The 26,152-nt window shown below is 42.5% G+C and overlaps 1 protein-coding gene across 7 annotated transcripts in view; it reads right to left on the bottom strand.

Annotated features, from left to right (window-relative positions):
* The window catches only part of STN1 (STN1 subunit of CST complex), a 53,353-nt gene extending 27,578 nt beyond the window's left edge, over nucleotides 1-25,775 (bottom strand). The window contains exons 1-8 of one of the 7 annotated variants that reach the window (XM_082425324.1): nucleotides 25,369-25,775; nucleotides 24,807-25,000; nucleotides 17,636-17,731; nucleotides 12,806-12,874; nucleotides 8,084-8,242; nucleotides 7,232-7,355; nucleotides 5,937-6,111; nucleotides 1,084-1,206 (exon numbers count right to left, since the gene is read on the bottom strand). In XM_082425324.1, the coding sequence (XP_082281450.1) occupies nucleotides 1,084-1,206; nucleotides 5,937-6,111; nucleotides 7,232-7,355; nucleotides 8,084-8,242; nucleotides 12,806-12,874; nucleotides 17,636-17,731; nucleotides 24,807-24,939 (879 nt within the window). In that variant the 5' untranslated portion in view covers nucleotides 24,940-25,000; nucleotides 25,369-25,775. The remainder of the gene's footprint in view (nucleotides 1-1,083; nucleotides 1,207-5,936; nucleotides 6,112-7,231; nucleotides 7,356-8,083; nucleotides 8,243-12,805; nucleotides 12,875-17,635; nucleotides 17,732-24,806; nucleotides 25,001-25,368) is intronic. The other 6 variants (XM_082425320.1, XM_082425321.1, XM_082425323.1 and 3 more) reach the window with 6 other exon arrangements.
* Between the last annotated feature and the right edge of the window lie 377 nt (nucleotides 25,776-26,152).

Raw genomic sequence — 26,152 nt, 5'->3', positions numbered from 1 at the left:
TATTTAAAACATATCTTAATTTTTTTAAATGTTCTAAAATGGGGAATCACTAGAGTTAATCAACATCAAGAAAATGTCCTGTTAAGGAAAGCTTCCCCTCAGGAATCATGCCTGTAAAGAATGAGGCTTCTGGGATCTCTCAGAGTTCTGATCTGTCTTCAGGAGAATCGCTCGCAGCTGAAGCTACATCTATGCTACTAAAGCGGACATCAATATCGATAACAACATCAGCATCAGCTTGGTTCCTCCAATATTAAAGGTAGGCAGTGAGAGGTGAACTTTTAACTCAAAGTATGAGGTAGGCAAGCACTTGTACCCCTGGTGGGGATGTTAACTGGTACCACCTTTGGAGGAGGCAATCAAAAGCTTAAAGGTACATGCCCTTTACTCCAGCAATTCCTCTTTTAAGAGTCAATCTTACGGAAATACGTTAAGTCCACAAAAAAACAGACACAGCAACACTATATGTGAGGACAAGAGTTGGAAACAATATAAATGTCCATCAGAGATAAGTGGTTAAACAATTTATGGCAAGTTCCCACAATATGGAAAACCATGCAGATGTCAAAAAGAATGAGATAGATTTATAAGGACTAATATGGAAAGATGACTGTGATGTGCTATTTTGGTATCCCAAAAAGTTGCTGAGCACTATTTAGAGCAGTGGTTCTCAACTGTGCCAGGGGACACTTGGCAATGTCTGGAGACGTTTAGGTTGCCATAATTGGGGGTGCTGCTACCAGCATCTAGTAGGTGAAGGCCAAGGATGTGCCAAACATCCTACAATGCAAAGGACAACACCCCACAACACAGAATCATCTGGCTCAAACAGTGCTGAAGTTGAGAAATCCTGATTTAGAGGATGATCACATTTTTTTGGTAACAGGAGCATATATTTATATGTGTGCAGAAGGCTGTACTGTTAAAAGCGGTATCTTGAGGAAAGATAAGGGCTAACTTTCACTCCTTACTTTATGTACCTCATAATGATTGATTTTTAAAAAACAGTAAATAAACAATCCTAAGTAATAAATATATTTGCAATTGAAGCTAAGAAAAAAAATTAAGTTGCAGGTCTCTTACATAGAATAGGTTATCAAAACCACCATCTTTCTGGAAAACAAGTCCTTTTTCCTGCAGCAGCTTTATAGCATTCCTAAATATACTATGAATTGCCTTGGAAGTGGTGTCATTCTTAAAATCCACCTGTAGGAAGAAAAAAAGGAAAAAAAAAAAAGAAGAAAAGAAATAAGTCCCATCTTACAGCACTTGAGGGCAACTCCCTAGACCAACTGGTTATAAATTCACCCAACAGGCTTTTTATCTGCTGAGTCAAAAAGATTCAGGTATGCACGGGCCTAGCAGGATGGTATTTAAGGAGGATTGGGAAGTTTGCTCTGGCAGAATCACACTCGATAACTGTTCCACACCTTGCTTATGATTTTTTGTTTGTTTAATTCATTTAACTCAATGATATAAAATGGAAATATCAAAATGACAATCTTTGATTTATTTTTTATACAGAGCCAAAAATTCTATACCTACTGGCTCACTTTTTTCATTAAAATTGTGGCCATATATACAACTTCTTCCTACAGACATCAAAGAATTTTACACACATTGGAATAATAAGTTGGGGATTCCAGCACATAGAGAGTATTAAATAGACTCCTTATTTTAAATGGAGGGCAGTAGAGACAAACAGCTGTGCAGAGATCTGTCAAAGGGGAGGGTCCATGGGCTGAAGGTGGACAGGGCCCTAGGGGAAGCAAGAACACCATGAGGAAGGACCCTCTGCTGCTGTCACTTTGCTCTCTCCTCAAATTCAGTATCCCTTCCCTTCTCTAAGAGTCAAGTTTGCCTAGAGAGGTTACCAGGTCATCCTACTTCTTATTTCAAGGAGGCCAGGTTTTCAGCTATGTCCTACCATGGTTAACGAGACTGTGTGCTTCTTGAGTTGGGGACTCATCTCGGCCACCTGTTCCCTGACATATAGTGGGTGACGGAGAAAATATGTGTGCAATCAGGGGAAATACCCCATATAGGTAGGCGGTATCCTTCTACTTATTCCATTAGGGATTTTCAGTTCATTCCTAAAACAAAGGAAGTGGTAAGTAATAATTGTCCTTCAAGGTACAGATCCATTTATAATGTGACAGAAATATATCGAGATCAGAGTGCCAAAGAAACGTGGCAAAGCTTCCAAAACAGTGTTTGAAGGCACAGTCCTACTCCTCTAATGGAAGGCCCTTATGGAGGCTGTCTGGGGCAGCACCCACAGATGCTGAAACAGAGAGCGGGCCTGGGATTTGCTGATGACATTCCCACAAAGTGACAGGGAGAGGAAAGGAACTCCCAAATGGCCTCAAGTATTGACAATTCCATCCCAAAAGAAACCTTCGCTTTCTAGAAGAGGCCTCCCAGACAGGCGCTGTTTGAATCTAACAGATTGGTGATGTTTCACAAATGTGCTCTCCTGAGCTGAACAGGAGAGACTAACATTCTTAATTAATAGCCTAGGTTTTTCCTCAACAGAACAGGCCTGGAGAACCTGGCCAGTAGAACAGGAGGGCCTGAGAGTTGACAAGCACTCGAGGTTATGACAGCACCCATTCTCTGAAGGGAGAATAAGTTGAGAAATATTTGATGACTCCCACGGGCAGAAAAGCTATCTGGGTGTGTTTAGAATAAACACCCCACCCAGCGATCCTCAGCCACATATCTTTTTATTCAGGGGGGCTTGAGGCAAAGCTGTTTTTAATTTCATACGTGAGTGCTCTCACTTAGGAAAAGAACGCTCTACCCAACACAGGCTCCCCTACATGACTTTATAACTACTTCATCTTCATAATTCTAAGGAGATTCGTCTTCTCTGGTCAATTTAATATAAGGATCCTAAGGGGCGGGTTTATTATGTCTCTTACCAATATAGAAATAAATTGGAAACTGACTAGAAATGTTGTTGCACGATTATTCCTGTCATTAAAAATGACTCTCGGTTATCCTCAGACCATACAGAAAGCCCGGTTCCTCCTCCCAGATTTCAGTCAGATCAAGCAGCAGGAAGACAGGGTGTGAGGCCTGGGAGAGTAAAAGCAGTTTCAGCTGTGAACAAGAAGGACTCAGCCGAAGAGGCTCTCTGTAAGTATAAACAGTATGTGAAGCTTCCTTTCCAAAAACATTTGCCTCAGCTGACCTCAGGACATAACTCCCTGCTGGTTATAAGGACCCAGTCTCAAGGACAAAGCCTCCAATCGTCCCTCTAGCTAGCAGCTTTTCCTGGCCTGACATGTGTGTCTTTCTTGTCTTTTTCTAAAGAGCAACGGCAGACTCATCCCATTCAGGAAACCGAAACTGTTCAGAAACAAAAACAGTGACCGGCTGAACAGGCTGAGCCTTAGCGGGCCTCTCCTTGGGGCAGGTCAGGAACTGGGTGGATCTCTGCAATATATATATAGTCTTCATTCCCAAACAAACTCAGCATTTATCGAGCTGTCAAAGAAACAATGGTTTTGCAAGGTTTGCTTATCATGTTCCTGGATTTGCTAAAAAGGGCCACCGTGGAAAAAAAGAAAGGGGGAAGACATTCAAACCCACTCTCCCCAGCCTCTAAGCTAAGACACCATCACAATGATTTTTTTTGTTAAGCTTTCATCTGTATGACTACAGAAAGTGCCAAAGGATCTAAGGTTTCACCATCATTGTAAAGCATCCTGGGTCTCCCAGGCTCTATTAAACAGAATTCAACTTAATGACACTGACCTCCCCAACCAGAGCCATGTGAGGGAATAATTCATAACTGATGGAAAAGTAGTTTCCAAAGACAAAACAGATATACCGCCATATTCATTTCTTTTTAAACATATAGCACCGGGCAGACACAAATTTCTGCTCTAAGCATTCTCAAAAAGATATCACACCAAAAGTCCTCCCTGAAATGTTCTGAATGGAGGGGCCTTTTAGTCCTCAATTCTCCCTACTTAATTATCGCAGAAGAGCTGGCTCACAGGAAGAATGTGGTCTTTGCTAAGCTTCAAAGTTTCCTTCTAAACATGCCAAGAGAGTGGTCAGAAGTCCTGGGAGGCCAAGTTGGCATTGAGCCTCCTCTAAATGATTAAATGGGAAGAAGGTCAGTCCTGCTGTCAGTGGACAGCTGGGGAGCTACAACTGGGCAGAAGCAACGGTGGCACAGAACAAAGCGGCCAGTCCTGACCCTCCCCACCTCGGTGTTTCCTGAAACAATATCCCTCATCTCCATGTATGAAATTGCGGGTCACTGCGCACACAGCCTGTTGACAGGAAGAGATAATCAAGTTCACGAATGAAACTGAGAAGCAGTGGTCATGCTTAGGAGGTCGGGACAGGGACCTGGAATCTGTTCCGCCAGAATCACAAAGAATAATCATGTTACCTCACAAGGGTACTCATGGCAGCCCTGGTGGTAATGGCAAAAGACTAGAAAACATCTCAACAGTCCAGGAATGGAGAGACCCCTTAAGGAAATTATGATACACACAGTAAAAGATTATTATAGAGTGGCAAATATGTAAGTATGGCTAGGAAAGGACCTATAAGACATGCTGTCCCATGAAAACCTAGGTAGATATAGTTTAGTATGATACCATTTGTGTAAAAAAGGGGATACAACTACTTCTAGTTTATATATGCAGATTATCTCCAGAAGGATACTCATGAGACTAGTAATGGTGCTCGACTCTGTAGAAAGGGGAGGAGGAAGGAGGATGGGAAGGAAACTTAAAAACTAGACAGTTTCCTGGACTATTCGAATTTTTATTTTTTATTTTTCTATTTTTGTTTTCTCATTTTGTTTTTTGGCTGTGCCGCGCAGCTTGCAGGATCTTAGTTCCCCGAAAGCAGTGAAAGCACCGAGTCCTAACCACTGGACCACCAGGGAACTCCCGGACTATTTGAATTTTTAAAACCATTCATTCCTTCAATCAACAAATAATTGTGGAGAGCATACTTTATGCCAACCCTGTTCTAGGCCCTGTTCTAGAGAGCAAAGAATGAGACAGACAAAGCCTCTGCTCTCAGAGAACTTAAATTCTGGCAGCGGCGGGCAATAGGCACACAAACAAATAAATACCAGTGCTATAGCGAAATGTGGAAACAGAGTGATAACACAGTGAGGAAGCTGGTGGCTATCAGAGCAGAAGGTCAGGGAGGGCAAGAAGGTGACATTCAAGCAGAGATCATTCCCAGTGGAATAAATGAAATAAATAAATACGAGTTGTGTTACAGCAACAAAAAAACTAAGGAATTGCAATGAAAAGGAAAGCCTAAAACCAAAGTCTCAGATAATTCTTCATTCCAAGCAAATAAGTAAACACCAAACAACTTAAGTTCACCTCTAACACTATGGGTGTTAAAAAATGAGGACACCTCTTTCTAGGATGAATAAAAAATTACTTGAGTATTCCCTGCAATTTTTACTTATAAACCAGACTGAATACAACTTGATCTTTATTCAAACTCCTAAGACATGATAGATCAACCTTATTCTGGAGAAGACAGAACAAGTCATTAAAAACCTTGGTTCGAGTTCAAGAATCATCTTGCTGATCAAAAAATAATCTTGGAAGGATAATTTTAGTTCTTCTCATCTATTTCCCCCTCAGTTGGTTCCTGCTGACATTAAATACCCATCTCAGTGAGTACTAAGTGCTATGAACCTTAGACTATTTTTTTTTCTACCCGAAGATTAAGCTTTATGAGATTAAGGAGGGGAAAAGGGCATGTCCATTCTCCTTTCAAATTCTCAGTGGTCAGTGACTTTTCCAGAATAGAATCAACATAACCTCTACACCCCGGGTACACCCTGTGAGTCTCAATGCCACAGTCATGTCCACCCACACACTCCAGCTGCAGATTTGGGGCAGGGGCCTCGAATTCTCACATGGGTATGCCGCACTTACTCGCCCGGAGCAGGCGCTGTGAATCACAGGCTGGTTGGCCAGGGACAGCAGGGACTCCACCGTTTCCAACTCCTGCTGGTAAAAGGTTTGCACTCTGTTCTCCACAAGGAATTCTTTGACTTTTTCACTCAGCAGATACGTGAGACTGTCAAGGTCCAGGGCGCCTGGATTGCTGCTGGGGGAAAGTTTTAACAAGCCCTGCAGAAAACTATTACTTTTGTTCCTTTTGGACGCATGTAAAACTGCAACAGCTAGCAAGTGCAATACTATACTGATGCAGGTTTTTGACATAAGGAGCAATTCACCCAGTGAACACTGTGTGGTTGTTTAAAAGGATGAGGCAGAACTACAGGAACTGATATTCGTGATAGATTTAGAAAAAAGTCAAGCTGCAGAATAGTATGTAAGGGACGGTGCCATTTTTGTAAGGAAGCAAATGACAACCCACAAAATACGTGGGTGGATATTCATGCTTGTGTATGCAACCAAAGAAAAACGTCTAACAGGATACACACATCAACCTCTGCACAGTGATAACCTCTGGGGAATGGTACTGAGGCGGAAAACAGGAAAATGGAGAACTTCCACTTTTTACTTTATACAGGTCTACAGTTTGGGGTTTTTTTAATATAATTTTTTGGAATATGTAATCTATAAATATTGAATATGTTTAAAAAATGAAAGGGTACATGGTGAAGAGTCTCCTTTCTATCCTCCTTCCAGTCTCCCTCCCACCCCACCCACCCTCGGCAGCCACTATGATTATTTCTGTCTCCTCTGAGTTATTTGAGGCATATAGTAACAAATATACATATATTCTTATTCCTCCTGTTTATTTTTCCATCCCTGAAAGAGAATAAAATCATCCCTGGTTGAGAGCGACTGGTATTGTTTCTTTGATTATGATGTGCCTTGGTGCAGTTTTCTTCAGGTTTCTTGCCTTGGGGTTCATTGAGCTTCTTGGATCTGTGAGTTTACAGTTCTCATCAAACTTGGAAAATTTTCATCCATGATTTCTTCAAATATTTTTTCTCTGCTCCCCCCTCCACTCCTTCAGAGACTCCAATTACACATATATCTTCCTTACCAAACCTTAGAACACCTGCACTATTAACATCTTCACTTTACAGGTGAGGACACTGAGGCATCCAGAGGGGGACAGCCTTGCCCGGAGCCCCACAGTGGGTGAGTGGACGGTTTAGGATTTGGACCCAGGCCCACCCCAGGATCTGGGATCCCACTGGTTGGCCTCATTGCTGTGGTCGCATCCTCGGCAGTCATAGTCCAGAACTTACCTCAGTGTCTCTTCTTTCTCTAGGGCTGGGCTGCGGAAAGGCTGGTCATAAACTTTCCTGTAGATGGCGGGCAGCTCAAGCATCCTTGCGATTTGAATGTTGCACACTGGATCATCCACTTTATCTAACAAGCCACAGGGGAAAACATGCCACAGAAATTACACTGAGATTAGTTCTTTCCCATGTCCAGATTGCTGCCAGGACAACAGCAAACGGAGCACTTGGTGGGTCTCCTTCTTCATGGATGCCCAGGATCACAGTCTAAACGCACTGAATGGTTCCCAGTCATCCTGTGAGAGGGGATGCGATACCCTAAGTGACACAGGCATGGCCAGAGTAGACCAGGGCTAGGGAAAGCGCATGAGCGTATTCACTGATCTGGTACAATGGTGGACAACTGGGCTCTCCTTGAGATTTCCAAGTGCAAACCAGCCAGAGCGGTGCAAAGGCCACCACTCAGATGATAGAGAACTGTCACATTTTTGATTAGCTGTTTTCTTTCAAAGTTAATGGACTCAATGGTGTTCAAGAAATTTCCATCATTTTGAAGACTATGAACACTCTTCCCTAAATGGATTCACACTCAGAGACTCTACTATGTTGTCCAAATATTGAATAAAATTTGTCAGCCATATACAATAAATCACTTGTTTTCCTTCCCAATTTATTTATAGTTACTTCTCTTCAAAATAAAATTAAGAAATGCTACTTTTCTAAAGAAAGCATGTTGTTCCTTCATTAGAGTTAAATCTTTTTATTTGAACTTTTTAAAAGTTCGACTTTTCGCTAAATGAGTTTACTGGACACACGCACAGAATAACAACCAATTTGGCAGAGATATCTTGTGCTTACAATAAGCAGTGGCACGAATTTCTCGCTCTCCTCTGTACATGCGGATGTGACCTCTGATCCGGATAATGTCCCCAATTTCTACCTTTGTTCTCTGCGCAATGATCTCTTGTAGCTTCTTAAGCTGTGAGGTTAAGCTCAGCTCTCTTGCACTTGGAGCAGCTGTAGTTGTTGGGGCCAGAAGGAAGGAGAGAAATGCGTAACACAATCACTCCACCACATTTGGGAGAGAGTCTGCGGTAAGACAGACATGAGACATTTATTTATTCTACTTCTGACTGGTTGCTCTACTGTAGGAAATCTGCGTAATCTTTCGAAATCCTCTACTGGATAAAAGGCATAAGGCTTGACAACCCAGTGGGTGAGTTCCAATGTCTTCTCTCCTACCCCTGCATTGCCTGTGCAAAGGGCTCTACGCCTGCCTGAGCCGAATTCTGTGTGAGTTCAGCCGGGTTTGGTGGCAGTAGCTCTAAACAACCCTTTAAAGTGTCCTTGCTGGGAGAGAGAGGCCTGGCCAGAGGGGAAAGGTGCCCAAGAGTCTCCATTTGTGGTTGTTTATGGGGAAGGCAAATTGGCCAGAGGCTGATTTTCCACCAAGGTGCTCAACACCCTAATCTCTCTCACTCTTCTTTGTTGAGTAGCTAGGCTAACCTTCTCTTTCTCTCTCTCTCTCTGTTCTAAGGACTTTATAACCTATCAGTGCATCTAATCCTCACAACCACTCTTATTTATTATTAGCCCCATTTTTCAGATGAGGAAACTGAGTCACAGAGAGGTCAAGCAACTTGCCCACAGTAAAACAACTAGTTAGCAACAAAGCTGGAGTTCAAACCCTGGCAGTCTCTGACTCCAGAGCCTTCCTGCTTATCCTTTATTCTCTGCTGCCTGCCCCATGAGTATACTTATATTTTCCATGGTTATAGCTCATGTGTGTAAACAATTTTGTGTTGTTTTTCTGTCTAGCATCACTTCAAATACACATACGTATCCACAGAATCTATACAACTCAGCATTTTAAATAACAAAATACCATTCTGTCATGTTCATATGCCACAGTTTGTTTAGCTAGTCTCGTTAAATATTTCTTCCTTCTTTCATAATTTTTTATTTTGGTTTTTATCACTAGCACTGTATGGGGCTGAGAAGTCAGCACTTGGGTAATGGGAGTCAGACAGACCTGGCTTGAATGTCAGGTCACTTCTTATTAGCTGTGTGACCTTGGGCAGACTGCTTAACCTCGCTGTGCCTGCTTCCTCAGTTATGATGCGGATTTAACAGTCCCCTCACGTATGGAGCTGTTGTGTATGATCTTAGTTAACCCTTACATCATGAGCTTAGTGCAATGCCAGATCTATAGGAAACATTCAATAAATGTCAGCTACTTGTGAAAATGAACAATTAAGCCCTCAAGACAAAAATTTTGTTTTCTTTGGGGTCTTTCATTGGGGATTACTGGATAGAAAAGTACAAACAGGTTTAGAGTTCCTTACATATTATCAGAATGTTTGCCAAAAAACCCCAATCAAACCATTCTCTTTTTACAAGGTGTCACCAGCAATGTGTGTAGGCTTGCAGCTCCTATACTGGCTTCAGTCATTTGGATTTTTAACACCTTAAAAAATACATAATGATTCTATAATGTTTTATTTTTGCTTTTAAATTGCCAGAGAGACCATGTGTTTTTATATAAGATGATCTGCTCTCTGCATTTCTTTATGTATAAGCCCTTCATCTCTTTTGAACACTTTATGTTCATTTCTGAAAAAAATGCAGGGAAGCTTTATCAGTTATGCTTATTACATCCACTCTCCCCATTCCACTGCTTTCTTTTTTATGTTTATTTGATTTCATTTTAATACATAAACGTTTGAAAAAAATGTTTAGTTTATCCCTCTTGTCACTAATGATAGCTTTCACTTCTTTAACAGCTTAACATATAAGAGCTTAACATAGATACCCCCATATTTATTGTGATAAATACACAACTCTATCTTCTTTGGGTTATTTTATGTAAGTTGCAAGACAGTGATCACAGTTACCTCCTTTTTAATATTGTTATTTACTTGAGCCAACAACATTTGTTAAATGCTTACTTATTTCCTGCTGTTGTATTATTTCTGCTTTGTCATATACTAGGGTTCCTATAATGGAATGAATAATGGTCTATTGATCAAATTTTGTGCTTCTTAATCTAATACAACTTAGATAACCATGGCTCTGTAATGTGCAAAGGCATTATTACTTTTAACACACTGACTATAGTAAGGGAAACAGCAACCTAAGGAGCTCAGAGAACTTTGCATAGACCAGTGACCAATAGCTTGGAATCTAGACACAATCAGCATTAATGTTACTCAACTTACTGGGTTTCTTCAAAAAATACCCAAGTATTACTTTTTAAAAGGTTATTCTGTCTGGGTTCCTATTCCTAAGTCCTCTTCCATTTAGGCTGAATTTTAAAAGTATTTATAAATTTCACTGCCATGATTCAGACACTAGGTGATAATAAATGCTTCAAATAGCACTGCTGAAATGATCAGACTGAGGGCTGGTCTGAGAAAAAGAGGCTCAGCTTTCATTTAAAGGGTGAACCAAACTGCCAAAAGAAGGGCTCAAGCTGTGTAATTTAATGAGTATAATGAGATAGTTGGAGCCTGACAGAATTTCATTTTAAGTAGCCTATTCCACGCTGAAAGATAAATCCTCTTTAAAATTCTAATATTAAGCTCCAAGCTTTCTTAACTTTTCTCATAAGCTAAGTCCAAATGGTACATTCAGTGTGACATTTATAGGAGTTAATATTATATTTTTATACTGTAACTGACTAGAACATGATTTTGACTCAGACTAAATTTTGTTTAAAAAAATTAGTCTTCAACGGCTACTTTCCAGTGGAAAGTTTTAAAACCGAGGGCGATTAAATTAAAAGGAGAGAATGGGATAGCTGGGAACAATTTTAAAATATCACTTCATAGATAACATGATGAGAATCACTTTCAGGCTTTCTCCTTGTACCCTTACCCTCACTTTTTATTCTCAAAGCAATTTCTGATTAAGGCTACCAACTGCGACTGTTCATCTATTCATCTACTTACAGATATTTTAAAAATCTCACTTTCAGTATTAATAGACATTTTATCTAAAAAATTACTGAGTCATATAATATGTCTGCTGCCATTTATTTTAAAAAAAAGAGTTGATTTTGAAAATTAAAACAATGTCGAAAACAAGTCGATAAGCTACAGCCCATGGACCAAATCTACCCACAATCTGTTTTTGTAAATAAAGTTTTATTGGAACAAAACCATGCTTGTTTGTTTATGTACTGTCTATAGTTGCTTTGGTGTTAACAATGGCAGTGTTGAATAGTTGAGATGCAGACCATATGGCCCACAAACCAGAAGACAATTATTGTCTGGCCCTGTACAGAAAAAGTCCGCTGACCCTTGGTTTAAAACAAGTATGCATATTGAAACTACACCTTCTGATTGAAGATCGTGACAATACCACAACCATAAATCTGAAAATAATTTTAATACCCTGGACATATATGAAAGTTCAAATATCTGATTGTCTTATAGGTTTATTTCTTACCTCTGAGATATCTGCACAAAAACCTGTTGTCTGCCTTAAGTTTTTTCTAATCTACAAAGCTTCCTAAGCTAAGTAGTACCACTGATATAGATGTTCCCAAATTAGGAAATAGGAATACCAAAGTTATATGAAAGTGATGGCCAAATTCTAAATATAAATACATCAGAAAATTAAGCAAAGGAGCATCTCACTGGTCAGTAGAGTCAAAGTAGGAAGTTGAGATTCTGACAGGTAATGTCAAAAAAAAAAAGAAGAAACTACTCCAAGTGTTACACATTCTTACCACGTGTATAACAGGAGGACATAGATAGTAGATGTTAGATATCAGAGCAGGTAATATTTACTGAATAACCCCAGTGTATACGGCATCATAATGCATATGCTATAAAACAGAGAAAAACAAGGCCCCAGTTTCCATAGCTTCTCTAGAATCAAAAATGATCACCACTATTGCACAATATAAATATTTTTAATATTATGAACTTATGCAACTCAAAAAACTACCTAAGGACTATTAAAACAGACTCAAGAAATTCCAAATGCTGTTTCAGTTATAGTCAATGAGTTCAATATACTATTTTAAAGTTCTTTTTTAGTTTATATTATTTAATGGCTAACTTCAAGGGACTCCTATCTTACCTTCTCATCAGTCTTAGAACTCCTGGCATATTTGTTTGAACAAGCTAGAGATTTCAGAAAATTTAGATCATGGAAGCATAGATGTTAGTGGCAACCATGGCAGGGCAAAAGCTTTCAAAAAAGCTTTGGTCAAGTGATATGTCCAGAGCAAGGGGATTCTCACCTGATCAGCAATTAGGCTAAACTATCTTGACTTGTGGAATAACTGGCATGGTAAAAATGAAACGCTGAAACTTCTAGTAACCTATTCACATTCCTGTAGGCTTAGGAGGAAGTGAGCACCAAAGAAATGAGAGCAAGAAAAGCAACTGGTTCCCCACTAAAATCAGTTTGCAGAGCAGCCAAAGTTCTGGGTGTAGTGCTTCAAGTTGATCAGTGTAATTCACCAATGAATAAATGTGAAAATTAGTACTACAGCTGCTCTGCTGAGCTACCCTGAGTAAAATCTACTGGTTAGCTGTAAAGGTAAAGAAGCGTGGCAAATAAAATTACCTGATGAGGATTTGGTATTATTCAATTTCTTCCAGCAGATGCAGTTTATAACTCCAGTGCTATCATCCACTGCAAGAGAAGTGTAAAAGTGTAGAACAGAGATATGGGCATTACAGGTGAATTAGCACATTGCCATTGCATTCAGCCGAACTGGAAGATGACATTTTCAATAGCCTGGTTGGGCAAATCCCTGACCAAACTTTTCTTCCACCCTTAGAAATAATCTCTCACCACACTCCAGTGGGAATTGCTTGTCTGCAATGTCAGTGTAATACATGAGCCCAGCAGAATGTAGTCAGCGTTTCTCTTACCCTATCTCAAGGGTATTAACCTCTCCTAAAAATGGTGTCCTCAGGAAGTTAAGTGCAAAGATCTCAATATCTGCTAACATGTAAAATCAGCCTTGTACTCCTACCCTGCAATCAGAGACCATTGCCTGATCTGTGGTTAGAGGCACTCAGAGCACAGCCATCTGTCACCATGTGCTCTCTCGCTAGCTTGCTGACTTACCAAGACAAAGCATCCCAAGTCTTTTGGCCTGGACTTCTCTTTGAAAGAGCTTCTGCCCAGTCCTTACCACTGCAGGGGATGTAAGGAAAGCTAAGCATATCACAGAAGGGCAAAGTTTTACTTTCATAATAAAAAATAATTATACCTTGGTCACACAAGCAGTACTGGTCTGGCTTATTTTAGCTGCAGTGCAAGAAAAAAAAAAGAATTTCCATTGTACTTGGATTTATAACTGCAGAAAAATTTGCAGACGTTTCAAGGATGATAGGATCAAGGATGAGAGGTGTTTCTCTTTGCCTAATTTCTGACAATCTCAGAACAGAGGTTGATCAACATGGGTTCAGTGGGCTTAATGATTTTTAAAAAATCATCAGCTAGACTGTTGTAAAAACACATGTAATATAGAAGAAACATTTCTCTATTGCTTGTTTAAATCTGTGTTTAAAGCAGAAACTGAGAATACTAAAATAAATTCTAGATGGATTTTATTTTATTAAATACAATATAGGTAAACTTAAGAAGATGATAAAAAAATATGGGTGAATACTTTCAATCCTGGGCCTACAGTTGGTGGGGGGAGACTTCTTTAAACAGACCTGAAAATCACAACTCATTCTAAAAGTCTGATATATTTGACCAACTAAAAACTAACACTGTATAGCAATTTTCCAAATAATGGAGTTAATATCTTAATATATAAAGAACTCATACAAATTAATAAGGAAAAGACCAAAACTGTAAGAGAAAAAGTGGCAAAGAAAAAGAATACGCCATTCATGGAAGGTATAAAAATGACCAGCAGACATATGTCAGTATGCTAAATCACTAGTTACCAGAAAAAAAGAAGCAAATTTAAATAACTTCTTAACTACTAGAATGACAAATATTTAAAATGCTGATACCCTCATATGCTGTTAGCAGGAGTGTAAATTCATACCAAATTTCTAAAGATTAAGTTTGGAAATGTGTATCAAATTTTGAAATGTTTATATCCTTTGACTTAGTATTTACTTCCAGTAATTTATCCTAAAGAGAAAAACGGAACAAATGCACAGATATATACATTTTGTATAAGGCTGTTCATTGTAATATTGTTTATAGTACTGGAAGTTGGAAATAACCTAAATGTTTATAAATATATAAGTGGTTAAATAAATTACAATGGCATGGCATATGAGAATACAAAGTTATAATGAAGATCCACAGTCATTGCTATTAATCTCATTGTAAAACAGAAATTGTATATATAGTCATATATATCTTATATATAATCTAATTTATATAAAACATTAAATAGTGTGTTTTGACAGAAATGATCTTAAGACATTAAAATGCTAATAGCAGTTTCTTTTGGAGTATGTAGAAGGAACCCCATATTCAATGTATACATTGACTGTAAGCCTAATTCCAGAAACATTAAAAACAGAAAGAAATAAGGCATATCTATATTTCTTCATATTAGGAACATGTTAGAAAAACTAGGAAGGATGTTCACCTAAACACTGATATTGTTTTTATCTGATTTACAGCATTTCACATGAGCTTTATGTACTTCATTAAAATTTTCTCTAGCTTTAAATTTTATTTTATACTGAGTATCATTTTAAGAAGCAAAAAAAAAATCAATAAGGACATTTTGAGTTAAAAAATAATGTATGACACTTCTAGGCACACTACTTCTCTGGCCAGTTTAAAATTTTGCCTTATAATTCTAAGTCAAAAAATATTAGCACATGAGCATTTGTTCTAGAAAATGTGAGGTCATTCTGGTCTTGACTGTAGTCTCCCAGGATTCTAGGTCTGAGCTTGAGTTGCTGCCAGGTGCTCTGTGTGCTCAGGGCACTGCCACCAAACTCTCTGACTTGCTGGTTGGTAACCTCTCCCAGCAGACACTGCCCTGGCATCCTGAGGCCTGGCTACTGGAAGGCCCTGGAAGGGGAGTGTCCTTGCCATGCTGGGCAATGTCCTCCCTAGCTGGGCAGCATGGCCTGGGCTGCCGGCCTTTTGTTTCAGCCATGGGACGAATCAGGGTGAGCAGGAAGCAACCCCAGCATATAGGCCTGCAGTGAGTCAGGAGAAACAGGACCTGGGACAGCAGGAGTAGCCACCTGGCAGGTGGCCTGAGAGCCAAGCTGGGCCTGAGAACATCAGGGTATGTGCAGCTCTCCCTTGAACAGGCCTCACAGGAATTAAAGTCCCAAGTGTTTATACTCTCAATTACTTCAGCCTTCAGACGCTTTTCATTTCCCCCCAAACCACAGATGTGCCATGCTCTCATGACATCCAGTCTAAGAGAAATGTTTATTGGGGAAGAGTCAGCCATATTGCCTTCATCTCTTTATGACGGGAAAAGGGGTTAAATGAAACCCCTTTAGGTCAGAGGCATTATATCTGGCCTGGTTCTACAGCCAGGACTGATGTCCTCAAATAGCCTCATTCTGATCTAAAAATCAGAAAATTAAAAACCAGATGCAGCTGAGTTTTGGGGGGGTGGGAAGAGGGGCATGGGACAGAGAAAAATCTCTTTTTCTTTTTTTTTAAAAATTTTTTAATAGACTTTATTTTTAGAGCAGTTTTAGGTTCACAGCAAAAGTGAGCAGAAGATAGCGAGGTTTCCCATCATCCCCTGCCCCCTCACACATAGAGCTTCCGCATTACCAACATCCCCACCAGAGTGGTACATTGATTTCAATTGATGAATCTACATTGACACATCATTATCACTCAAAGTCCATAGTTTACATTAGGGTTCACGCTTGGTGTTGTATATCCTGTGGGTTTGGTCAAACGTATAATGACATACATCCACCATTATAGAATCATACAGAATAGTTTCATTGCCCTAAAATTCCTCTGTGCTCCACCTATTCATCCCTCCCTGCCCCCTAGCCCCTGATTAACACTGATAGAAAAATCTCTTTTTCTTTTAGAATTTGAGTTATATGGAGACTACACAGCACACTGGAGTCAGTAAAGAGATTGGACCCATCAGTGGAACCTTGAGCAAGTAACTGAGCCTTAGTTTTCTCATCTATAAAATGGAAATAATATCTGTCTTTTCCATTTCAAAAGATTAGGAGAAGAATAACATGAAATTATGCATGCAGAAGTGCTCTGTAAACTGACGGATACTATCATTTCATCACTATCATTTCATCACTGGTACTTAGACAGGAAGTACTATAATGTACTACAGATAACGTACTTGCCAGCAGCTGGGTATGCTGTAGGAACTTAGTGAATGTTTGTTGAACTGTCTGGAGAAAAAGAGAACTAGTATCTTTGGTAAAATAAAGCAGAGAAGAGATCCAGTATGGGGATGCATCACAAGATGATCTATTTCAGAGTTTAAAAAAAATATAAGCTGGGAAAAAGCAGAGGGCATGAGAAATCTCATCTCTCACATGTTATTTTATAAGCACAAGACAATCAGCCCCAGGAAAATGAATATATGTTGAAGAAATTGCATCTGTAAATGATCAATCATGCACAGACTGCCAATGAAATGTTCTTGGTCACCTAGTTCAAATGCCTTCTGTTTTTCCCCAAGTAGAACAAGAATACAAATCCAAGTGAATACAACAAAAAGTGACAATGTCAATTATAGCAAAGGTTGGAATTCAAAGTTAAGCTTCCCACAAAATATCCAGCTTGGCCTCTTAACTACAAAGAATCTTAGGCAATATATTAAAATGATTACATTAAGCTCAATGCAAAAAAAAAAGTCAAGACCCATGACACTAAAATCATATTCTAACAGTTCGCTGGTGTCCAAACTACAGAAACCCTTTATTTAGTTTCTATCATCATAAGGGAAGGGAAATTTTCTCATAATGGATATTTACCCCTTTGGGTACCAAAAAGCTTTTTTTTTTAACTGTTCTGGATATAAATCTTATAAATTATTTTTCATATCTCCCTGTCTTCTTAAAGAGTCTACTTTAATGTTAATCTGGCCTTTTTATTTTAAAGGTATCAATATAAACATATATTACCATCCTTTGCTATTTATAGCTATGCCCTAGGTATCAGGTATCTGTCCCTGATCAACCAGTGACCCTAGACTGTAGTTTAATTCTTCTGCCTCCTAGCTCCCCAGCAGCTGTCACCTGACAATATTCATCAGTATCATTCACACCCGTTGCCTGACTTTACACTTAGCCCATGTTGGTGGCTGCAAATGGTTCCCAATAGAGGACAAGTGCATGGGGGTTATGAGAGGCCCCAGCTGCTCTGAAAGGCTGGGGTTGCTTCAAATTCAATGTCCAGCTAAGTGGGGTTCTTCCACATAAACTCAATGTCAGACACAATTGTTCTTACCTCCATAACTGTAGAAAGCATCTCTTTCTCTCACTCCAATTACAGTTCCCAAGATATCTACCTGTTTTATTGGATGCCCACTGTAAAAAAATACACCTGAAATTAAAGGAAAAAAAAGGCAAAGTCCATATAACGTATGATGACGTTTTCTGCTTCAGTAAATGTTAACTGTGTCAAAAATCAGTGGCATGCTGCTTGCTAAAATTTCAGACTTAAGAATCAGCTCTTGACAAATGCCAAACCCCAAGAAATTCAGATGTCTTTTCCTCGAGGGTTATAAGTAGAAAGTGTGGCTTTAAAGAAGCTTGTGCTAGCACAGAAAAGAGAAAACCAATATTGTCCAACTAGATCTGGTTAATCTTCTTTCCACTTGTGAGAATGAAACGCACCTGCCTGTAGAACTCTCATAAGGGGCCTAAAAACAGCCGCAGTATTATGAGACACAACACAGTACTACATTTTGAGGGACTGAAAAAGGAAAGAGAGAGGAAACCACGAGAAAGGCTTCTCTGGCTTTTCTAGGAAACCAGTCATCATTTCTACGAATTAGCAGTAGCACTTTTTTTTTTTTTTAAGAAAAAGAGAAGATAATTAGGTTACAAAACACTACCCTTTGGGGCCAGCAGATTACAACTCAAAAACTTCTCTTTTTAAAATTCTATTTTCAAAGCCTAGGCAACAGATGCCAGCAGGCAAGTTCCCGCCAGAGGAGAAGCGTGAGAGGAAGAACCCTACCCACCGACACCCAGAGGCCTTTTTTGGACTCCGTGATGGAGATGGAACTGAGGGACTCCGGGCAGCGGTGAGCCCTTGATTCCCACCCGAGACCCCATCGCTGTCCCGGCTCCTGTGGGGTCCCCAACATCCTTACCTGAACCGCCTATTTGAGCTTAAGCTACTTGCATTGTGTTCCTGTCACCTGCAGCTAAAGAGTCTGGACTAAAATCCTCTTCAGCCTTTTTTTTTCTCCCTACGATGACCGAATTCTTTACTTTCAGAAAGAGGCTATAAACTTTTAAATGGCGACTTCCTTTTCAAATAAATACATGAATTGTAAACAAAGAATCAGTCATCTCTTCAGGCATTTGGCCACCCTCACCCTCTCTGGTCCTCGCCAAGCCTGGTCAGAGTCTGTCTTCTCCACATCCATGGGGGGAGGGGACCCCGCAGCCTGAACCCTGAAGCCCTTCAGAACCCCCAGAATGGCCTCCACTGATGGTTCTCTTGTTTCCCATGTGAATAAAGGGGCTGGGGACAAATCGCCCATGGCCGAGTCCCCAGGGGATGGACAAGGAGCTTCTGAGCCTCAGTTAGCCAGAGATTCCAGGGGAGTGAGATGTGGTTTGAAGATGTCGAATTCAGCCGAAAGAAGGGCCCTCCCCCTAGCAGAGGCATACTCCTAAAGATGACTCAGTGGATTGGAGACCGTGCAGAGGGCAACCTTGGGGGCCAAGAGCTGAAACGGCAGGGCCACATGAGGGAAGGAGCCTGGGTCCCTGTGTCATCCCCGGAGCAGAGTCGCTTCCCTCCAGCAACACTTGGCCTGAATAGGGTCAAACTGGCTCCACAGAAGATCCATGAAATCTTAAGAGCAGGACAGTTCTGACCGACTTCTCCTGAGTTCTTACCATGGAAACCCAGTGATGACCTGTGGGGAGACCCTCAGTCCTCCAGCCCTGCCTGCCTGCACCGATCAGACACAAAGGAGAGAGGGCACCTTCAGAGGAGGGTGACCCCCATAGAACCTTTGCTGGCAGACTCGGGCTAACTGCAGCAGAAGGGAAGTTTAAATGGGGAGAATGAGCCTACCCCAGGGTCAGGGGCGTGGCATCCTCTGCTGAAGTGTGCCCCACCATCATGACCTGACACGCTTGTGTGCAGAGACAGGCTATGGTATCGCCCTGCTTTGGTCCAGCTTTGCTGTAGGGCTGGGGCGGGGGGATGAGGGTGGCCTGAGCTCCAGACTGGTCTCTGGCTGCAGTCAGCCCTTTCTGCTTCCCCAAATGCGCTGGACTTTCTATCTGTGTGCTGAGCAGAGCCAAGTTAGGGAGAGCTCTTTCCTAGAACCTGACTGGCCTCTGCCTCCCCCAGCCTAACTGACGGTCTGTCCTGGTTGCCGGGCATTAGAGTCAGTGCGCTCCTGGTGCCATCAGAGACGGTACACCCCCCAGGGCTCTGCGTGGCTGGTGTGGCTCCCGGGACACCGGCAGTGGGAGGCCCTGTGGACCCATGGAGGGCCTGCTGCCTGCCCCTGAAGTCTTTCCAGCTGGTCCAGAAGCCACTGTGGGGTGCTCTGCTGGTGACGTTGAAAGCTTGAGACAAGCCCCAGGATTCTCTGGGTCTTCCTGGGACACCCTGGTATGTGCCGCTATGGTGGTTTTTATAATGAAGGGCCGACACACTTTAAGAAGGGGAAAAGAGCCAGCCAAAAGGTGTTCTGCCTGGGCTGAAGTATACAGAAAAGGCAAGTATATAGAGAAGACTAGACTGATGACACAAGCCAACAAAGTCCTCAAGTCACCTGTGGTAGACGCCGGTCCTCCAACATTACCAACTCTGCACTGGGCAACACTTGAAAAAACCTGAACAGGTCTCCACTGGAGGACACAGTAGACTTTCTTGAAAAAAAGACAGAAAAGGGAGTCCCCTAAACTTTCTTTTTTTTTTTTTTTTTTTTAATTTATTTTATTATTTATTTATTTATTTTTGGCTGCATTGGGTCTTCACTGCTGCGTGCGGGCTTTCTCTAGCTGCAGCGAGCGGGGGCCACTCCTCGTTGCGGTGCACAGGCTTCTCATCGCGGTGGCTTCCCTTGCTGCAGAGCATGGGCTCTAGGCACACAGGCTTCAGTAGTTGTGGCACGTGGGCTCAGTAGTTGTGGCTCACGGGCTCCAGAGCACAGGCTCAGTAGTTGTGGCGCATGGGCTTAGTTGCTCTGTGGCATGTGGGATCCTCCCGGACCAGGGCTCGAACCTGTGTGCCTTGCATTGGCAGGCAGATTCTTAACCACTGCACCACCAAGGAAGTCCCTAAACTTTCATCTCATAGACTGACAATGCTCATCTTCAAGGACAGAGTCGCTCAAAGATGCAAAAAAACAAGGAAAAACATCATAAAAGCAACACAAAAAGAACAATGGAGGACAAATTAGCAGAAAATAACAAATGGTTTGAATAAAATCACAAAGAGAAAATTGACTGAGGAGGATATAAACTGCTTGGAAATAGAGAAGAAAGTTGCCGCAGTGTATAGAAACTTGAACTATACACGTCAGAAGCACAACCTGTACAAGAAGAAGGAGGACATGGAAGGGACTTCCCTGGTGGTCCACTGATTAAGACTCCATGGTTCCAATGCAGGGGGTGCAGGTTCGATCCCTGGTCAGGGAACTGAGATCCCACATGCTGCACAGTGTGGCCAAAAAGTAAAAAAAGTAAAAATAAAAAAGGAGGAGGACATGGAAAAAGCAATGGAGAGAACCACTTCCTTCTATTAACACTAGAATCCCCTCTATGAGAAAAGAACTTGAGAAAGCTGGATGGCAGCTCTATCGACTGAGAGAAAGCTTGATGTGCTAAGAAAAGAAAATAACAACAACAGATACTGGCTAATCCTGAGTTTAACTTGCAGCCTTCCCCAAGTGGTCCTTTCACTCCTGCTGCCTTTGTTCTACATGTAGCCCACAGAGCTCCAACCATATCAGGGGATCCATCCCCTGGATCATCAGGTCCCCAGGAAGGAGGATGGTCACTCTGGAAGGGCTCAGGGACCCAGGGTCACAGGAGCTTTGATTCAGCTTTCACAGCAGTGACAGCCACACCCACAGCAAGACATCTGCCTTTTTTCTCTGTTTTAAAAGTACTTTTGGGACTTTCCTGGTGGCGAGGTGGTTAAGAATCCACCTGCCAGTGCAGGGGACACGGGAGACACATCCCAAACCAAACCACCACAGTCAAACTTCATGATATTCTATTAGTTTAACTCTAAATTCACAGGTTAATTTCGGGGAGTTGACATTCTACAACCACTTTGCAAGGCAATTCAGACACTAACTAGCCAGAGTAAGGTTGAATTTCACAGGTTAAGGACACTGTCTCCCACAAGAGACTCTCACTTCAAGCATCAGCCCCAAGTTCGAGGGTCCTCGGGCCATGCACACTTCTGAGCAACTGGCTACAAACACCCTCCACAACAACCTCAGGTTTGATACTTTAATAGAATGACACACAGAACTCAGGAAGGTGTTATACTTAAGATTACAGTTTTATAATGAAGGGGACAAACCAGGACTAGCCAAATGAAGAGATGCATAGAACAAGGTCTAGGAGAGTCTAAGCATAAAGCTGCCATGTCCTCAGGACACATCACCCTCACACATCAAGTATGATTACCAACCAGGAAAGCTCATCTAAGCCTCCATGTCCAGAGTTTTAATTAGGGTTTCATTACATAGGCAAGATTGACTGAATCACTGCCCACTTGACAACTCAATCTCCAGTCCCCCTCCTCTCCTGCGGGGTTGGGTTGATGTCACCTGGCTCAAAACCAACCCTCTAATCACATGGTTAGTTTTTCAGGCCTGAAAGGCCCCCACCCTGAAACTACCTAGGGGCCCAGCATGAGGCACCTCATCAGCATAAACTCAGATGTGGTTCAAGAGGTCCACCATGAATAACAAAAACACTCCTATCATTCGAGAAATCCAAAGAGCTTCCAGGAACCTCGAACACAGGCCAGCCAAATTCTTCATTACACATTTGTTTCTTTTTGTGTGTGTAAGATATTCTTTGCTGTTTAAACATTTCTAAATTTTATGCAGTCAAAATAAAAGGTTTATTTATTTTTTTATGACAACCAAACCAAACACAACAACAAAACAATACAAAAATAAAAACCTAGACTAGTAGCATTTCCCGCCCCTCAGAACCCTAGAGTATAGTCTAAAGAAGATCACTCTATGAAATTACGGTTAATGTCTTCTTCAACCATGAGGTTTTGAAACCAAGCAGGGGCCTCCTGGATACAAAACCATTTCCGTGTCCCTCGTTTCTTTTTTGTAGGAAAAAGGCTTCAGGATCCTAGACCTTCCCTGAGTTCCAAAGGGCAGATTCAAGTAGTTACTAATTAGGAGAGTGAGGGAATGCAGAAACAAAGAAAAAGCAGTCAAGAAACAATAGTGCAGCAATAAAACAGAGTCCTAGTTCCCCCTCAAGGGATATACCTAATAATCTGATATACATCTTTGAGTTGTTCTGCAGGAACTAAGACCCTCACCCAGGTGGAGGATGGTGACTACAAGCTGAGACCCCACACTGGTCAGAACCAGAAGGTTGATGATTGAGATTCCTGGAATACCACCCTGTTACCTCACCACCAACCAATCAGAAGAAAGTCATAAACCCTGTGGCCCTCACCCAAAATGTTGCTTTTAAAAACTCTTACCTGAGGGGACTTCCCTGGTGGCGCAGTGGTTAAGAATCTGCCTGCCAATGCAGGGGACATGGGTTCAAGCCCTGGCCCAGGAAGATCCCACATGCCACGGAGCAACTAAGCCTATGTGCCACAACTACTGAGCCCGCGTGCCACAACTACTGAAGCCCGTGCGCCTAGAGCCCATGCTCCGCAACAAGAGAAGCCACCACAATGAGCCTGTGCAACGCAACGAAGAGTAGCCCCTGCTCGCTGCAACTAGAGAAAGCCCACGCACAGCAATGAAGACCCAATGCAGCCATAAATAAATAAATAAATAAATAAATAAAAACTCTTCCCTGAAAACCATGAGGGAGCTTGGGTTTTTTTAGCCTGAGCTGCCTGTTCTCCTTGCTTGGCCCTTGCAATAAACCTCTCTCTGCTCCAAACTCCAACGTTTTCGTTTGTTTGGTCTCACTGTGTGTCAGGCACACAAACTTGGGTTTGACAACAGTTTCATTTTAAAAACTACATCTGAAACATTACCACCAGTGACATAACAAAGATCACTGGGAGAAGTTTTCCTTGGTTTGTTGTTAATACATTACACAGTTCTTCACCCACAGGAAGAGTTAAGCTCTTATAGCATCCCTGATACTTCCTTGAGTACCTACAGAAGATCTTTAAGCAAGCCTGGCATTTGGTGTGAATTAATTTCTTCCTGAGGAGATGAGCTATGAAGACTACCAGACTGTTCTGGAAAACAGACAACAGTGGGGGAGGATGGCTGCCTTCCAAGGAAAAAACCAGATCATTTCCAACAATACTTAGAAAATGAAGGTGTGGTGAAAAATCTGTACAAAAGGCTTTAGTATAAGGTCATACAAATATATCTGTACATAGAACGGGAAACACACAAAACGTGGTCTCATTAAAACTGCATGCTTGAGATTCTTAACTACTTCTGACTCATAGCTTTCTAGTCATTCATAGCAAAGAGAGTTTAACCAAACTTCTCATATAGCACAGTAAACACGTGAAGATCCATCCACAACTATGTAAATTACTTAAATTTACCCTAAACTATATTTGCTATATTTGGGGGTATGAAGATCCTATCTTTAGTGACCACCACTCTAATTTAAAAAAATGATTTCTTTAACTTTACATTTATAATGCTATGTTGCTCCAATTACTACTACTTGAGAGCCCACCAGAGGCCAGGCACTGTTTAAGTGCTGGGATTACATAGATGAACAAGGCACATGATGTCCTTCCTCTCAGGGAGTTTATTTTATTTTGATTCTCATCTATTCAAAATAAAACCAAACCCCACAAGAAAATCAGGCATGGTTAATCCTCATTTTACAAAGAAGACACCTAAACTTTACAGGTGAGTCACATGCCCAGGCCAGGTAAGTGGTGAAGTTAGGAAAGGGAGCAAGGCCTGAGCTTTCCACCACAAGCAGGCCCAGAGAAAAACTGAGTATTTTTAAATATGAAAGACCTCAAACCCAGGTAAAAAACATTCTTCAGTACAAAGTTACTCCCCCAAGCATCTATTTAAAAAATAAAAATAAAAAAGAGACTGTTTTTAACTTGCACAGAAATGAACTTGAGGATCCACGTTATGTCAATTTCAAAGCCTGCAGCTGGAAAGGCTCTGCTAAGCCCCTAAGCCCCAGATTTCTGTAGCTTTGGGGAAGGGAGGGTGGGGTGCAGATGCAGCACAGAGCAGTCACCAGGCCGACCAGCCACATACCTGGCACCTGGCGGGACTCCTTCAAGTCCAGGATATCCCTGATGTAGAGTTTTGCGAAGGCTAGAAACACAGGATCCAAACCCCACAAGAGGGAAGGAGTTTCCTCTTCACACCGGCTGGATTCAGACTGCATCAGGACGCTGGGCTGTGGCTTCCAGCCAACCCTGAAAAGCTCTGAATCTAGAGCCGAAGAGCTAGATGGGAGACAAAAATCAGGACGCAAAGCTGTTAAAGTGGATGAAATCCGCACGGCCCCCAAGCTGTTCCCGGACGGGCATCCCGAACTCGGGAAGGGGTAAATCCAGCGGTCCGGGGCCTGTCAAACTGCACGTCAGGGGCCTCCTAGAGCCGGTGGCCTCCTAGCGCCAGAAGGGCCGGGCCTGCGCGCTCCGGGGGCCTGGAAAGAGGTGTCTCTCGAGTGACGACCCGTGAGTTCCTTATGGCTCTTCCCCAGGAAACTCCTCTGCCCCATGGGAGTGTTTCTCCTTCTCCAAAAGTACCAATTTCTAAACGGTTAAACACCAACTTTTCACTCTGGGGACAGATGGCCATATATGCGTACCCTGAAACCGCTTTAATGGGTGGAGTCCAGAGAGGAATGGGCGTCCTCGTGGCCACACAACCGAGGGGCAGAGTGGGTGGGTCTGTCCGTAGCCCTGCCGCTGCACCTTCCGGTGTTCAGGATGACACTGAGAAAGGATGGAAAAGGAAACGAAAAACAGATCAGCCGTAGCCCCTCCCGCCGGGCCCGCGCCCGCGCCGTCGGCCCGCAAGTCCCCGGAGCGCGCAGGCCCGGCCCTTCCGGCTCTAGGAGGCCACTGGCGCCCACGGCCTGGAGGCGCCACCGCCGGCCCCGCCCGGAGCAGGAGCGCTAGGCCGAGGTCACCTCTGGTGCTCCCAGCGGGGGGTGGGGGTAGGGCCTGACACCATCCCTCGCGCCAGACCAACCACTGTGTCCCCGCCCCGGCCTTTCCTTCGCGCCGCCCGCGGCCCCGGCCCATCCCCACGAGGCCACGCCCCACTCCGCCCGCGGCCACGCCCCATTTTGCGTCTCGCAGCGGCTTCGCCGGGTGCTCTCTCCCAGGTGGTGGCGGGGTTGGCGGGGCTACGCGGGGTCCGTTTGACTTTAGCAGCGCCCTCCCTGAGCCTCCGCGGGAGCGCAGAGCCCAAATCACCGAGGCCTGGGAGCTGGCCCTGAAACTCCTGCTGCCCAAACCGCGCCTTCCAAGTCCCCCTTTCATCCGGACCCCACTAGTCGTGGGACCCTGAGCCATGACCTCCGAGAGGTTGGGACTGGTTCAGACTTTTTTTTTTCCGTCCCTGATGTTGTAAATGAACAAATAAAC

Source organism: Balaenoptera physalus (genome assembly GCF_965194825.1).
Source record: "Balaenoptera physalus genome assembly, chromosome: 14".
NCBI lineage: Eukaryota > Metazoa > Chordata > Mammalia > Artiodactyla > Balaenopteridae > Balaenoptera > Balaenoptera physalus.
This window is presented reverse-complemented; position numbering and strand designations above follow the sequence as displayed.